The sequence below is a fragment of the Lissotriton vulgaris genome, chromosome 1_2 (assembly GCF_964263255.1).
Source record: "Lissotriton vulgaris chromosome 1_2, aLisVul1.2, whole genome shotgun sequence".
Classification (NCBI taxonomy): Eukaryota; Metazoa; Chordata; class Amphibia; order Caudata; family Salamandridae; genus Lissotriton; species Lissotriton vulgaris.
The window spans coordinates 70,579,473-70,594,100 of NC_141686.1; the positions used below are offsets into that span (position 1 = coordinate 70,579,473).

A 14,628-nucleotide genomic window follows, 5' to 3' on the forward strand; every position below is an offset into this window, starting at 1 on the left:
TACAAAACAATTCTAAATGTTTTGCTTTTTTAACAATTGGAAGGATAACGAAAGAGAAAGAAAATACCAGTATTCAGGAAATAGATGACTTTTCCTGCTTCCAATTATGTAAATAGAATGTATAGCATTCTTTAGAGTTCAATCTTCATTGTCAGGTTTATTTTGCCAGTAGTGAGAGTAACAATGGATCTATATTCTAGGAACACCTTTTTGTCTGCCCCTAATATTGAACATCTACTGCCTATCCTTTTCAGTGTTTGATTAATGTTGAAAGTGCTGGTAATCAAATTTCTCAAGTGAAGAAGCAAACATGTTGAATGAATTCCTTCTACCCATCCATGGCATTTTGGTGTTTAGGACCTTATCATGTCTCAGCACAAACCAGGAAAAGATATTGACATCTGCAGATGAAAATTAGTTTGACACCGGTAAGCATTAGTTCATGCTATGCATAGAACCTTGTGAGTCAAGAGCTACTTTCCATCTGTCCTTTCCAACCATTTTCACATCCAAGCAGTAACGAGTGACTTTTGAAAGTTCTGCTCTCTATAAAAGTATTTTCCTACTCTTGATTTTCATTCCTACGGATCGAACTTGGGGTGGAGAGTGTTCAACCTCTTTTCACTTGGTAGACAAATCAGATTCCTTAATAGCTTGCCACCTGCAGACTCAACGCAGAATGAATATGTAGTGTCGTGAGATTATGTGTGCTAGGACCTTTGTGGTTCTGAGCGGACTCAGTAAAGGAAGGACCTAACTGGTTGGGAGGTGTTAAGTTGTGGTTATTATTGGTTATGGCGTAATCAGAGAGCAGAATGAGATTGTATGCTGAGGAATAAAGACGTACAATCCAGAGTTACATGTGTGGCGTATTTATTGGATGCCCCCGGGCTGGGGAGGACACTACAACTGGCGATGAGTGTGGGATCTGTTCCCCAAAGAAACAAGACTGCTCTCCCTGGAGGTTTGCAACACTACTGCAAACTCCTCGATTGTACCACATGAGCCGGTTTTGTTGAGAAGGAATTTGAAGTTCGTGTGTGTGGAACTGAAGCCCCGCTCCAGCCCACATACGGCTATCGAAGAAGATGATTGCCCTACAGAGGAGCACATTCAAAAGCCCACAAGCAACTCACTTGTAAGGCCAAGAAGACATATTGAGCCACAGCCTAACACAGAACCATAATCAATACAGGGCACAAGGCTAGATGAAGCCAAAATCTGGTGCTAAAAGCCGGAAGCAGTGACAAACAAGTACAAGAGGCGGAACGGCTGCTAACCGTCAAGAAAGAAGATGACACCCTACGACCTCTGATCGGGTGTGACAACTCAGGTATAAACACATGCCCAGTACTTGCAGGAGGGACCGGCCCAATACTCTCAACAGCTGTGCAGCCGCATTTCTGAAGCCACCACCACCATCCTACACCCCCAAGAAGCAGAATGCAGGTGCCAGATGGACTGCATGAATTCAGACATTCAATGATTTTATAGATGCCCTAGAAGAGGTAAATGATAATAAAATCATCAAGTACCAAAATAACCTTGCTGGTGATGGAGTAAAAGATGTGCTGGAGAAAATATCACAAGCTAACACAATATTATACCATCAAATTAAAGAAGCACTGGAAGTCAAGTTCAATGCGATGCTGAACATTGACTATGAAAGCTAAATTTTCAATCAAGGATGACAGCAAGCTGGTGAAACGATGGACGAGGTTGTTGAAAGACTTGATATTCTTTTCAAGCATTGCAAATTTTGTGAATCTAATGATGAAGAAGCCATATGCCTTCGAGTTATTGAGGTCTATCTTTCAGACTCCTTCAAAAGAAGCATGTTGAGAGAGATGCCTTAGCTTAGAGAAAGTGCTAATGGCTACCAGGGCTAAAGAAAAAGCTGCTAAACATGCTGCGGACATGGAAGCTGGAACGGGGACAAATGATTTAGCATTGGCCATGAAGGGTTAGGACAAACACTGAGTAGACACATGCAAGTCGCAGTCTAGAAAGAAAAAAAGGTTGTGTATTAGATGTGGGTTTTCATATCCACAAGAAGACAAATGTACCAACATAGGTCAGAAGTACAAAGGCTGCATTAAGCAGAACCACTTAATGACGGTCTGTCGAGCGAAAGAGAAGCTAACTGCATGAGAGAGAGAAGAGAAAATGGAAGCCAGAAAGTTCCAGAAGCCTTCACACCATTCCCCCAAAACAAAAAAGCAGCATCAGTTACGACAAGGAGAAAAACGAACAAACTTGATCATCATCAAGTTTGTCCTACAGAGGCTCATCAATCTCATCATTGTGCGCTAGTGAGGAAAATGGATGTGTGCTGATGGCATCAACTGATGAACAATGGACACATTTAGGTCTGGCTGCTTGCCGGGAAGCACCAATGACAAAACCAAACCACCAAACTAAACAACAAAACTCATTTTGCGCCAAGATTCCAATAAAGGTCAATAGTTGCCCAACAACTGTCATTATAGACAGTGGTGCGCTGGTTAACATCCTGCCAGTTGAGAAGTTCAACAACTTATCTCCTGTGCCATTTCTCCACCAGTTAAACATGAAAGTATACACATGGGGCGCTTCTAAACCATTGCAGATTGAAGGGTTATTCACAGCGACTTTGAGACATAAAGCAGTATCTGTGCAAGAAACAAATCATTTTCTTTAAGAAGCTTCGTCCAGTGCTTGCCTAGTTAGCTTTGCCACAACTGCTGACAACGGAATAATATCTATCAATTACAACCTCCACACTCAATTTGAAGTTGTGGGCCAGTCCCTTCATTATTTCACAGCCTGGGCAGGCTCAAGACAATAAAAGTTCTACTTCACATAAATGAGGATGTTCACCCTGTTGCCTAGCAGCACTCCTGAGTTGTTTTCCAGTTGCAAGAAATCGTTGAGAAAGTACTTGAAACATTGTTGAAGCATTACATCATTGAGTGCTCCAATGGTCCTACGGCAAGGGTGTTGCCCTTACTGGTGGTGCCAAAATTTGCAGCGACACAAAAAAAACACAACAAGGCTTTTACACAAGTGTGACAATTACTTGCTGATGCAGGTCTTACTCTAAATGCAGCAAAGTGTGAGTTTCACAAATTCTTTGTTCATATATTTTCTGATGGAGGAATGACTGCAGACCCTGACAGAGTAAAAGCACTGTCAGCTTCTTGCCTCCTGCAAAATCTCATCAAACTGCGATCCTGTCTAGATATGCCCAGCTATTACTCAAGGTACATTTGTGATTTTGCTACTTTAAGTGCTCCATTAGGAAGTTGACAAAATGAAATGTATTGTTTGAATGGTCTGTTAAATGTGATCAAAGGTTAAAAGGAATAAAACATGCAACTGAGATGGCCTACTTTGACTCCAAACTACACATTGAGAACACAGTGGATGCTGGCATGGTGTGGCTGGTGGCAATCCTTACTCAACATAATGATCATCTGAATACTCTGAGAAATAATGTGGCCTATGTTAGTCAGGACCTGTCTGACACCAAAAGTGTCTATTCTAAGCCAGAGAAGGAGAGTCTGGCTATAGTGTGGGCCTGTGAACATCTTCATGTGTTTCTGTACAGAAAACGTTTCATTATCATCACAGACCACCAAGCGCTACTCACCATTTTAGAAAATCTGAAAGCCTAGATGCCTCCTCAAATAGAAAGGTGGTGTCTGAGACTGCAGGAGTATGATTATACAATTGTACACAAACCGGGAAAAGACCAGAACTCTGCTGATTAATTTTCATGAGTATCACTAAATCGTCACAATTCGACATCCAAGACAGCTGAGGAGTACTATGCCATTGGCAATATCAATCAAACATATTGTTGAGGGTACAAATGCTGACAAGAACATGTATATTCTTAAAGACAACACTCTAGCTCAGTCCTGGAAAAAGAGTGTTCGACCTCTTGTTCAAAATGTCGAATTACAAAAAATAAAATAAAATTACAGGATGAACTGTTTTTGACCAAGAAAGGTGTTATATTGAGAGGCTCAAGAATTGTGATACCTTATGTTGAGGTATCGATCTACCCAACCTCAACTATGCAACTGGGCATCCTAACTAGTGGTAGTCAATCAAACGGTACACGGCCCACAAACCGAACCGGATTATCAGATGGATAGATGGCTAATGGGCCCAGGAGGATATAAAAGAGACGTCTACACAAACCCAAAACACCAAAACATCACAGGCCCACACAATTGTAATATGGCACCAGGCAACTAGGTGGCACAAGAAAATTACGCAAGCAACACCCTTGTGGGAAGCATAACAATTAGGCAGATTGAGTAACTGCCCAGGGTTTGATAAGTGGGACACAATCAGCATCTCAACAGTAGGTGATCTCTGGACCAAGGAAGAGATGACCCCATTCACTAAGCTGTAAGCGGAGTATAAATTGGCAAGTTCTGAAGCGATTAGATATTTACAAATATGTCATGTCTAAAGTCCACTTTCCCCGGTGGAGATGCTTCCTCGAGGCGCCTCCACTGGAAGATATACTCCTAATAGAGCCGATGTACCAATATGCAATATACTGACATATCGAAAGCTGGGAAACAACCTACCTGACACTCTCATACATCTCAGACAACTATGGCAGGCAGACATAGGGAACTTAAAAGATGATGTCTGGCAGGAAGCACTAGCCTCCCTACACTAAGTAGCTATTCCACTGAAACTCAAACTGATCCAACTCAAAATCCTTCATAGATACTATCTTTCAGAGGGGACTTTGACTAAAATGGGGAAAAGAGAAGACGCTGGTGCCTTCGGCACTGTACTCAAGAGGGAACTTTCTGCCATATTCTCCGGGAGTGTTAAATCATACTATGGTGCTATAACATCCAAACTGAAGGAGGTGTGTGGGAAGGCGGTTGCCAACACCCCCCAGCTCTGTTTATTCAATATATGGGAGGCCACTAATTTAACCCATACTGAACAATGTTGGGTCCCCCTGGGGTTGGTCCTCGCTAAACATAATAATGCCCAGAAGTGGGGGGTAGGAGACACACCATAGTTGGAGGGATATGGATAGATCCATGATCACTGAAAAAGATGTGTATAAAAACAGAGGAAATGGGATCATAAATAAGAATTTAAGTATTGTAGCTACCAAAAGAGCCCTAAGAAAGTGTGGTTCCCACACTTAGACGAGAGGGTTGAGAGAGAACGTGTGGTTCCCGCGCTTAGACGAGTGAGTTGAGAGAGAACTTAAAGAGTGTCATCTTTGTAACTGCCTTTCCCCCAAAGTGACTAAACATCCACTGACCATGTCTGACCTTCCTATAAATGCTTGAGGAAAGATTGCAGTTGGTTTCTTTGGGCCCCTAGGTAACGGACATCATCTCCTGGTAGTCATTGATGAATAGTCACATTTCCCTTTGGTATAGGAATAGTCATCAACAACACATGAGAAGGTCATTGAGCGGCTGGACAACATCTTTGCAGCATGGGGTAACCCCGTCATTCTCAAATCTGACAATAGTCCACCATTCAACAGAATGGAGTTCAGAGAGATCCTAGTCAGAATGAATGTCAAGCATCAAAAGATTACACCTCTGTGGCCCGACGCAAAGGGTATTGTGGAACATTTTTTGGGTACTCTCAAAAGGGTTATTCAGCAAGCATCACTTGAGGGGACTGAATTGAAACACACCCTGTGTCAAGCCCTCTGTGCTTATTGTTCAACTCCTCACTCCACAACCAGGCGAAAGCCCCACCACCTTGCTGTTTGGGAGAGCCATCGGAGCCAAACTGCTAAAATGGACAGCAGAGTGATCCTTGAGTGCTGACAATGTTTGTGTCACCCCCCCCTTTTGTACCGCTTTGTTAGCCATAAGTTGGCAGGGTATGCTCAGACGTGAGTCCCTTGCTCACTTTGCCACTGGATTCAAGCAATCCTGGCTGAAGACGGCTGTAATGCCAGAAACCGGTCCTAGGAAGCTTGAATCTGGTCCAGGGAAGGCATTGCGTGGCAGTTCGGGCTGGACTGTTCCCATGAGGTACAGGTTCAGACTGATTTGCATATGGCCATGTCTGAACTGGGGTGGCAGAGTGGGCTAAAGAGCGGTGATGTATTAAACCCAGATCTGTTGACTGGGTGTGAGTGTTTGATTGGTTCAGATGCTCCGTCCATCACCACCTCCTTCTGTACTGCTTTGTTCGCCATAAGTTGGCAGGGTATGCTCAGACGTGAGTCCCTTGCTCACTTTGCCACTGGATTCAAGCAAGCCTGGCTGAAGACGCCTGTAATACCAGAAACCCGTCCTAGGAAGCTTGAATCCAGTCCAGGGAAGGCATGGCTTGGCAGTTCGGGCTGGACTGTTCCCATGAGGCACAGGGTCAGACTGATTTGCATATGGCCATGTCGGAACTGGGGTGGCAGAGTGGGCTAAAGAACAGTGATGGTTGAAACCAAGATCTGTTGACTGGGTGTGAGTGTTTGATTGATTCAGATGCTCCGTCCATCACCACCCCCTTTTGTACCACAATGTTTGTGTCACCGACATTTCTTACAAGTGCAAGATGAAGACACATGTTGATAGGCATCGAAGAGACCAAGAGAGAGTCTACGATGAAAGTGTCTAAGTTCTCATTAGGCAGAAGCAAAAGAGGAAAATAGAGACTCCATTTGCTGTCGATCCTCTGAGGGTTGTGAAGTGCAAAGGATACATGGTGACTGCACATCATCCTGGACAGTCCATCACACTGGACTCATCAGATTTCAAACACATATCCCCACCAGCTCCTACACCTACCAATGAGGCCGTCCCATCTGACAGTCCAGATCAGGCATCAGAACCTGAATCATGTGTGCCTGAACTCAGTGCTTCTTAACTACTTCCTGTCACTTGAGCTGGTCGAATATTGTGAGTGCCTCGATGACTCATCAAAAAAATACAATGTATTTGTTGTTTGTACATTTTATTTAACAAAGGGGAGATGTAGTGCTGTGAAACTATGTGTGCTAGGACCCTTGTGGCTCTGGGTAGACTCAGTAGAGGAAGTAAATAACTGGTTGGAAGTTTTTAAGGTGTGGTTATTAATGGTAATTACATAATCAGTAAGAAGAGTGAGATTGCATGCTGGAGAATAAAGAGCTCCATGTTTGGTGTTTAGATTTGCATGCTCCTGGGCTGGGGAGAAATCTACAGCATAAATTAAACATACAGTGAAGCTCCTCCCTTTTACCAGGATGCCACTTGTGGCCAGAATTACTTTACTGGTTTGCTTGATGTCCAATTTATTGACACAAATTACTGAGTGCCATCTAGAAGATATTTGACGTTACTACACCTTGAAAAAATTACATATTTATAAGACAGCAGGATCCAAATAGGGCAATCAGCACTAAGATGGTGTGGGGCAATAACATTAAATCAACTGTGAGGTTGATTTTGGGTTACAACTTGCAATATTTATTAGTGTACACATAGTAATGTAATATACTCATATGACTTTCATTAAAAATAGAACAAGGAATTAATGTTTGAGGAGAAGTGAAAATGTCTATGTTGATTTATTTCCAAATCTGCAAATTAAATTTGTTTTGAAGTGATTCACACCTATGGTAGTTACCCTATAAACAGAGGACATAAGTTAGGGGATTTCTTATCTGACGGAAGTGACGATGGGAGTGAGTCTCAGAAAGCTGACAGGATACAGGAGATGATCTTTGAGAAGCACCAATGGGTAGCAGCTAAGAATCAAGTTCAAAGTTTACTTTTTCTTTTCAATTTCTGACTAAACCGCAGTGGGGTCCGAGTCTTTTCCATTCTGCAGGCTCATCAGCTTAAGTTCATTATTGTGAGCATTGTCCTCCACTCGGGGCTGTGTCATCTGTTGAAAGCGCTGTTCAGGAAAACACAAAAAAAAATTTAATTTACAAAAGCAAATGTATTGAAAAAAATCAGAGAAACAAGCATTTTCTACATTACTACATGTTATGAGGAAAGATTTTATCTGTCCATCAGAAATGTAGTACCTCAAATTGTCTAAAATGTCCTTTGTTATGGTTGCCACTTTGCAAACATGGGGCCCTATTCACAAACGTAAATTTGCATGAATAGATCTCCTCATATGTAGATCTGAGTAGCATCTAGGTGTAAATATTCATATGAATTAAATTCACAGTTTTCTCATGTAGATTTACACCTTGTGTGGACTTGTGAGTCTCCACACTTCTCAAATGAGGGGTTGGAGATTCTACAAATCAATGTATGACTAGAAAGTTATCATTTGTTACCTTCTGCTTCTTTGTGGAGATCTCTGCCACTGGGGTGGGAATCATCTCGGGCAGTGATTTCTCCACAGAAAGTAATTGGGAATTGTAAGAAAATTAACTTTAAACTAAAAAATAAAGATTGTTTATTTTATTAAAAAGATTAAAACACATTCCCTACCTCCTATTCATCTAGATCTATTGCAGTAAAAAGGGACAACACATCTGTACTGAAACATGTTATTAAATTTTAACATAATAAGTTTTTATAAAATTAAACTAAATTAAATAGCATTTGTACCTCCCCCACAACTTACAGTATCATTTGTATTGAATGTGTCACAATCGTGGATTCAATTTATGTATTATGTTATTCGTAATTATATGTTTTTATAAGTTATTTATAATTTATTTTATTAAAATGTTATTGTGTATACTCAATATTGGCATACATTGTAATTTAAAAAGAATATTTAATAATAAACTTAAAATGAATTAAATAATGATTAATTATATTTTTTATTTAAGAATATATTTTAGGTAACTCCTTCTGATTTAGTGTTATTGTCTGCCTCCATTGATTTGTCATGTATGGATCCTGAATTTCTCCAAGGATAGGCTGCATGTAGCCTATTGTATCAGCAGTAGAGCTGTAGTACAATTGAAGAATGTTACTTTTCTTTCAATTTCCCTTAACTCCACAAAGTTAGGAGTAACTTTCACCATTTTCCAACCACTCCCTTTGTCCCTTCTTAATTTACTACTAGGTCCTAAATCTAAGTGTGTGATCTTCACCACCAGGGCAGGGATATCCATCAATAGGGTAGAAGATTTCCATGCAGAACAGACAGGAGTTGGAGGCAGAGATCTCTGGCTGTAAGTCTGTTAATTATATTTTAAGAAGGTAAAGCAGTATTACAGTATGTATTCCAAAATATTTTTTCTAAATAGGGCGGATGGTTTGCAGGGTCCATATTTTGATGTGCACTGTATGGTAAATTGAACGTGGAGACTATATTATATTCATCCATCTAAGAAAGAATCCTTTTGCTAGGCTTGAGTTTCTCTTTTCTAATTCCCCTTTCCCCCAAAAAAGATCCCTACATATTATAAGAAGGATCACCTCATGTACAGTCACCTCCTAATATCTTTTGGCTTACATGACAAGATTTGGGAACAGCTATAAGTAGATTTAAAGAAAAACTATGGGAGAAATTAATCTTCCAATTTATTTAAAATGGAGGCATAAATGTTAAAAGCAGAAGAAATGTTGCTATTTGCTAATAAAACCAGCTTTTGCTTAGATTGAAAGTGTTGACATTGCTATTGGTAAAAGACGGAACATGGTTGTAGGTCAAGTGTAGTGAAAAAATCTATACACATATCTAAACTGAATATCAACCAGAACTTCTAGGCCCAGATTATGTGAATCCTTAAAAACTTCATGTAATAGGGATTATTGTTATACAAAGTTAATTGTACTCAGTTTACTGAACTTTGAAGGATACATAGGTGAGCTGGATTTGCCAGAATTCAAACGAAGGAAGTGATAAACACAGCAGGTCTCAGAAGTCAGGATTTAACTATATCCCCGCAGCTGGGTTTAACTCCTTGGATGCTCATGACGAGCTGAGCTCGTCATGAGCCACGGCGCTCCGGTGCTCATGACGAGCTCAGCTCGTCATGGCCCGTGGAACGCTCAGGTGCGGGGAGAATTGCCCCGCTGTGCTGAGCGTTCCACGGGAGGCAATACACCTGTGACGAACTGAGCTCGTCATGAGCATGGGGGCGCTGTGCGTGCCCCCCTCCCCCCCAGCACAGCGGGGGATTAACCCCCGCAGCGAAGGGGTTAAGCCAATACTTGGGAAAGAGACTGCCCTTCTTGCAGTCTAGTCAATGCCCTTTATTTTGTAAGGTTGAAGGTTTTGGTTTTATCTTGATCATGTTAAACATCTCTGTCATATTTGATCTCATGAAGTAGCCCATACTTTTAAGTAGACAAGCCAAGGTAGATACTATCCTTTGGTTCTAGTCATTTTAAGCTATCTCCCTTAGAGGCCCTGATTACAAGTGGACCGCTAAATTCTGACCTGTGCATAAACCTCTGTTTGAGCACAGGTCGTAATTACAAGTTTAGCTGTATTTAACGCATCTAATAACTATCTGATGCATTATGTTATGTTAATATAACTTCTATAGCGCACAATTACCCAGTGGTGTCTTGGCACTGGACTGAAACAACCTTGTAACGCAGAAGCATCTTAATTCTGAAACAGCCACGTCTTTAGATTTTTCCTCAAAGCGACCATTAAGTGCAATAGCTGCCATGAAATGTTGGGAGGTTCAACTGCCGATATTTAACAGGGGAAATTGTACAGTATTTACTGCACCGCGCTGATTTTGGTGTGTTAAACACCAAATTCCGCATGTTATTCCCTATAACCTTTGGTAGGTTATTTATCACATACAATAAATAAAATAACTTGCCCTGTGGTTTCGTTATTTATCACGTGAGCTAAAAACGAAATCTTAAACTTTTAATCAGGGCCAAAGTGTCACTTGGCATGTACTGCTCTGAGGAAGATTTTCTTGTGGTGCCTTTCATGGTTCCTCACTTTACTTCATCCCGTATTCCTAAAGCTTTATTTAGGTCCGAAATTCCAGACGGTCAACAATACCAATGTGGCAGCATAATCCTGCATGACAATAATTAGTTCTGTATGAAATGATCTAAAAATAAATATGTCTTAACTACAGAGTATGTTACGGTGTGTTAGTTGCACTATAATTATTAGCAAATCAACTGCTCAAAATGAAACTTATCTTTGGGGGTAAAGGTAATTCCCTTCTATCATCTACTTATTTCCATTTTTAAGCAAACATTTCCTGTCGCTGATATGGTGAAAAATGTAGGTTTCACCTTCAAGGGACAACTCAGTGAATGATGTAAAAATAGCTCTCAATCCCAAGTAGGAATCAAGCAAACAAGCATTTGAAAATGTTGACTGTTAGCAATGTAGATATTGATAAAGGGAAATTTTTTTGTCTGTATTGAATGGCCTCTTTAAATCAAAGTCTCTTTACATACCCAGGTGGGTAGTGACGTTGCTAGGGGAGCCTGTGTCCCACCTGTAAATGTCCTGTCACCTTGCCCCCATCCATACTTCAACCCCGGCGTCGGCCACACCCAGCAACAATAGACACCACCCACTCAAGCCTAGAAACAGCAATGTTGTTCCTGTTTATGTTTCATGTCACCCTACCCTTGCATTCCCTAAGAGCATTCATTTTATTAAGGATGATGTGTTTCTGTAGTTTTTCATGCAACATATTACTTATTTATAGTGTGCAAAGAGTTGTTCCCATGTAGCTGTGTGGGGTCAGGTTGTGGGTGGGCCATGATTGAAAGCTGCATTGCAAATTTATCACAGTGGGTCTTGTAGGAGTTCTGAATTACTCCTCCAATTTGTGGTTTCTCTGCAGAGCACATACAGATCTGCAAATTGTAATTGTGATTATATGCAAATGTGTGTGAAGGAGGTACACACCTGTCAATATATTGACAGGACAAAATTGAAATAAGATGCAGTGTGTAATGTGAGAGGGTGTGTTGTGTGTATACCTACCCTGCTCCCTATATGTTTTTGTCTTTTTTATTCAGGACAAGGGACTCCACTACTCTGCAAATGAACCTCATGACGCACTACAAGTAGAGGGATGAAGTCCCCTTGGCTATTGAGGGTCCAAGAGGGCCAACAACTCCTCCTGTTACCTCCAGCAAATCCCACACAGTGGGTTTGCTGAGAGGTTTTCGTCCTCCACTCTGCAAAGTGCCTCCTGGCACACTACTATTTTGGAAATGAAGTCCCCTTGGCTCTTGAGGGTCCTTGAGAGCCTTCAGTAAGGCCTACACTGCTGGATTGCTGCGAGGTGGTCAGATGAAATGCCCCCTTTCTCCACCACTCTGCAAATACGCCTCCAGGTGCACTGCTGCTTGGGGAATTAATTCCACTTTAGTCCTGAGGCAAGGGGACCTCATGCCCCCACCAGCAGTGCACTGAGAGGCCACTTTGCAGTGGTGGAGAAAGCCCACTTTAGTCCCCCTGTAAGACCGATTTCGGCCCGAGGGCCACATTCCCCAGGGCCACGCCTCATATATATAGATTTTTTTTTTAAGGGAGGGGATTCATGAGGGCCCCTTCCCCAGGCCTATTTAGGCATGGGGAACCCATCCCGCAGGTCCACGCCTTTTTCTTTTTTTTTTAATGTTTTAAAATAAAGGAAGGGGGGGCCACATGGCCCCCCTTCTCGGGGCCAATTTTGGCCCCAGGGACTCCACCCCCAGAGGCCTGCCCCGTATTTAATTGATTTTTTTTTATATTGGAGGGGCACCACGCCCTCCCTCCCCACTGAGGCCAATTTCGTGACTTGGACCCCATCCCCTGGGGCCAGGCCTTAATGGCTTTTTTTTAAATAGGAAGTGGGGGCCTGCATGGCCCCCCTACCCAGGCAAATATCCCCCATCACCCTGGGTTTGGCCTTTTGTTGGGGACCACAGGGGAGCCTCAAGGCCCCCGCGGTCCCTTCTGGGTCCCTGCCTCCTGCGGGAGCCGGCATTGCTTTTGGGCAGAGGGAGCTTCTAACATGCTTCATGGAACCAAGAGCATTTTTCATGATCACGCTTCTATGAAGCAGAGCAGAGTTTGCTATGGCTTGGCGGGAGCTTTGCTCTTGCCAAGCCAGAGCAAACTACAATGTACCGGGGGCGGGCACCTCAGGACATTGCTGGAGCCGGCTCTGCAGGGTGGCAGTCCCTAGGGCCGTGGAGGTGTCCTGGAGGGGGGCCGCGCAGCCACCCTCCCATCTTCTCTATAGCCCTGGGAGGTGGTGGTCCCAGGGGGTCTGCAACGGACCCCCTTTTTTACTTCAAGTGCGCTCCTGGCAAGTGGCGCTTCCCTGGGCCACATTAGGGTACGGGAGCCCCTAAACGCTTTATTTTAGACATAGCCCTGGGGCGGTGGCGGTCCCTCTGTCGGTGGGGGGTGCATGGCCCCCTGCATTTCAGAAATTTGAGCCCTGGGGAGGAGTTGGTCCCTGAGCTACCCCCCCACCCCCCTTTTTCAGAGGGATTTGCGGATCCAACACGACTCCCGTTGAAATAGTTTTTTTAAAAGTGCTTTCTTTTATTGTGCCCTGGGGGTCCTTGTGGGAACCCCTGAACAGGCCGAAGGGGTTTCTACCCTGCCCCCTTTTCTTTTTTTAACGTTATTGCTTGTGACTCGGTTTAACCCACTCACAAGATGACTGCCAACACTTTCTAGTTTTAAGTGTTGGCAGCCAATCAGATTTCAGGTACGAGATTGGCAGGCAAATCCACAGCGGTCACAGTTGTATATCTGAGAAATCTTTACTTTTCTCAGAGAATACTAAATGGATCTACACCATTTAAAGAAAAAGTGCTTTCTGGACCTAGAGCTACCTTTTTGCCAAATGTGGTGCACTTCCATTCAGCAGTTCGGCTGTAGCTGTGTCCAAAGTTTCCTATGGAAATTAACAAAGAGAAAAAGCGTTCTGGGACGCCACCTTTTCCTCAGCCCCCGCTTCACGCATCACCACAACATTTTCAAAACAGGAGCTGAAGTCAGTTTCAAATTAGCTTTGACAATTTCGTGAAGATTTGTCAAACAATGCCAAAGTTATTGGCAAATCAAAAACAGCTTTTTAATAGAAATCAGATCCTAACTATAACTACCTACTGGCTACCACCAGTAGGGAATGCAATATATGTCATAGGTGGCCACACTAATTTGATTTTGCCTGTAGACCTTTGTGTGCCCCATCAAATCTGGATATTTAACAACAAGGGGCGGTGATGGACAGAGTTTCTGAATTAAGCAGAATACTCTCACCCAGTCAAGAGATCAGGGCTAGATCCAACACCGTTTTTTAGCTCACTGCACCAGCCCAGCTCAGAACCTGGCTATATGCAAATTAGTCTGTTCCTGTCCCAGTGCATGATGGGAACAGGGCAAACCAAACTACCAAGCCAATTCTTACACTGGGAAGGAAACAAGCTTCGGGGGACCGGTTTCTGGCATTTCAGCCGTCGTCGGCCCGGCTTGCTTGAATCCTCATGGTGCAGAAACCGGTCCCCGGAAGCTTGTTTCCTTTCCAGTAAAAGAATTGGCTTGGTAGTTTGGTCTGCCTTATTCCCATGATGCACTGGGCCAGGGACAGACTAATTTGCATGTAGCCAGGTTCTGAGCTGGGATGGTGCAGTGAGCTAAAAAACGGTGATGGATCAAGCCGTGATCTGTTGACTGGGTAGGAGTGTTCTGCTTAATTCAGATACTCTGTCCATCACCACCCCCTTTTCTGAATCGTTT

The 14,628-nt window shown here is 42.9% G+C and overlaps 1 protein-coding gene across 1 annotated transcript in view; it reads right to left on the bottom strand.

The window, feature by feature from the left end:
* Nucleotides 1–7,357: 7,357 nt before the first annotated feature.
* Nucleotides 7,358–14,628, bottom strand: part of LOC147733931 (sodium- and chloride-dependent GABA transporter 1-like) — a 292,502-nt gene continuing 285,231 nt past the window's right edge. Inside the window, exon 14 of the mRNA XM_086953601.1 lies at nucleotides 7,358–7,872. Coding sequence (XP_086809727.1) covers nucleotides 7,765–7,872 — 108 coding nt within the window. The 3' untranslated portion in view covers nucleotides 7,358–7,764. The remainder of the gene's footprint in view (nucleotides 7,873–14,628) is intronic.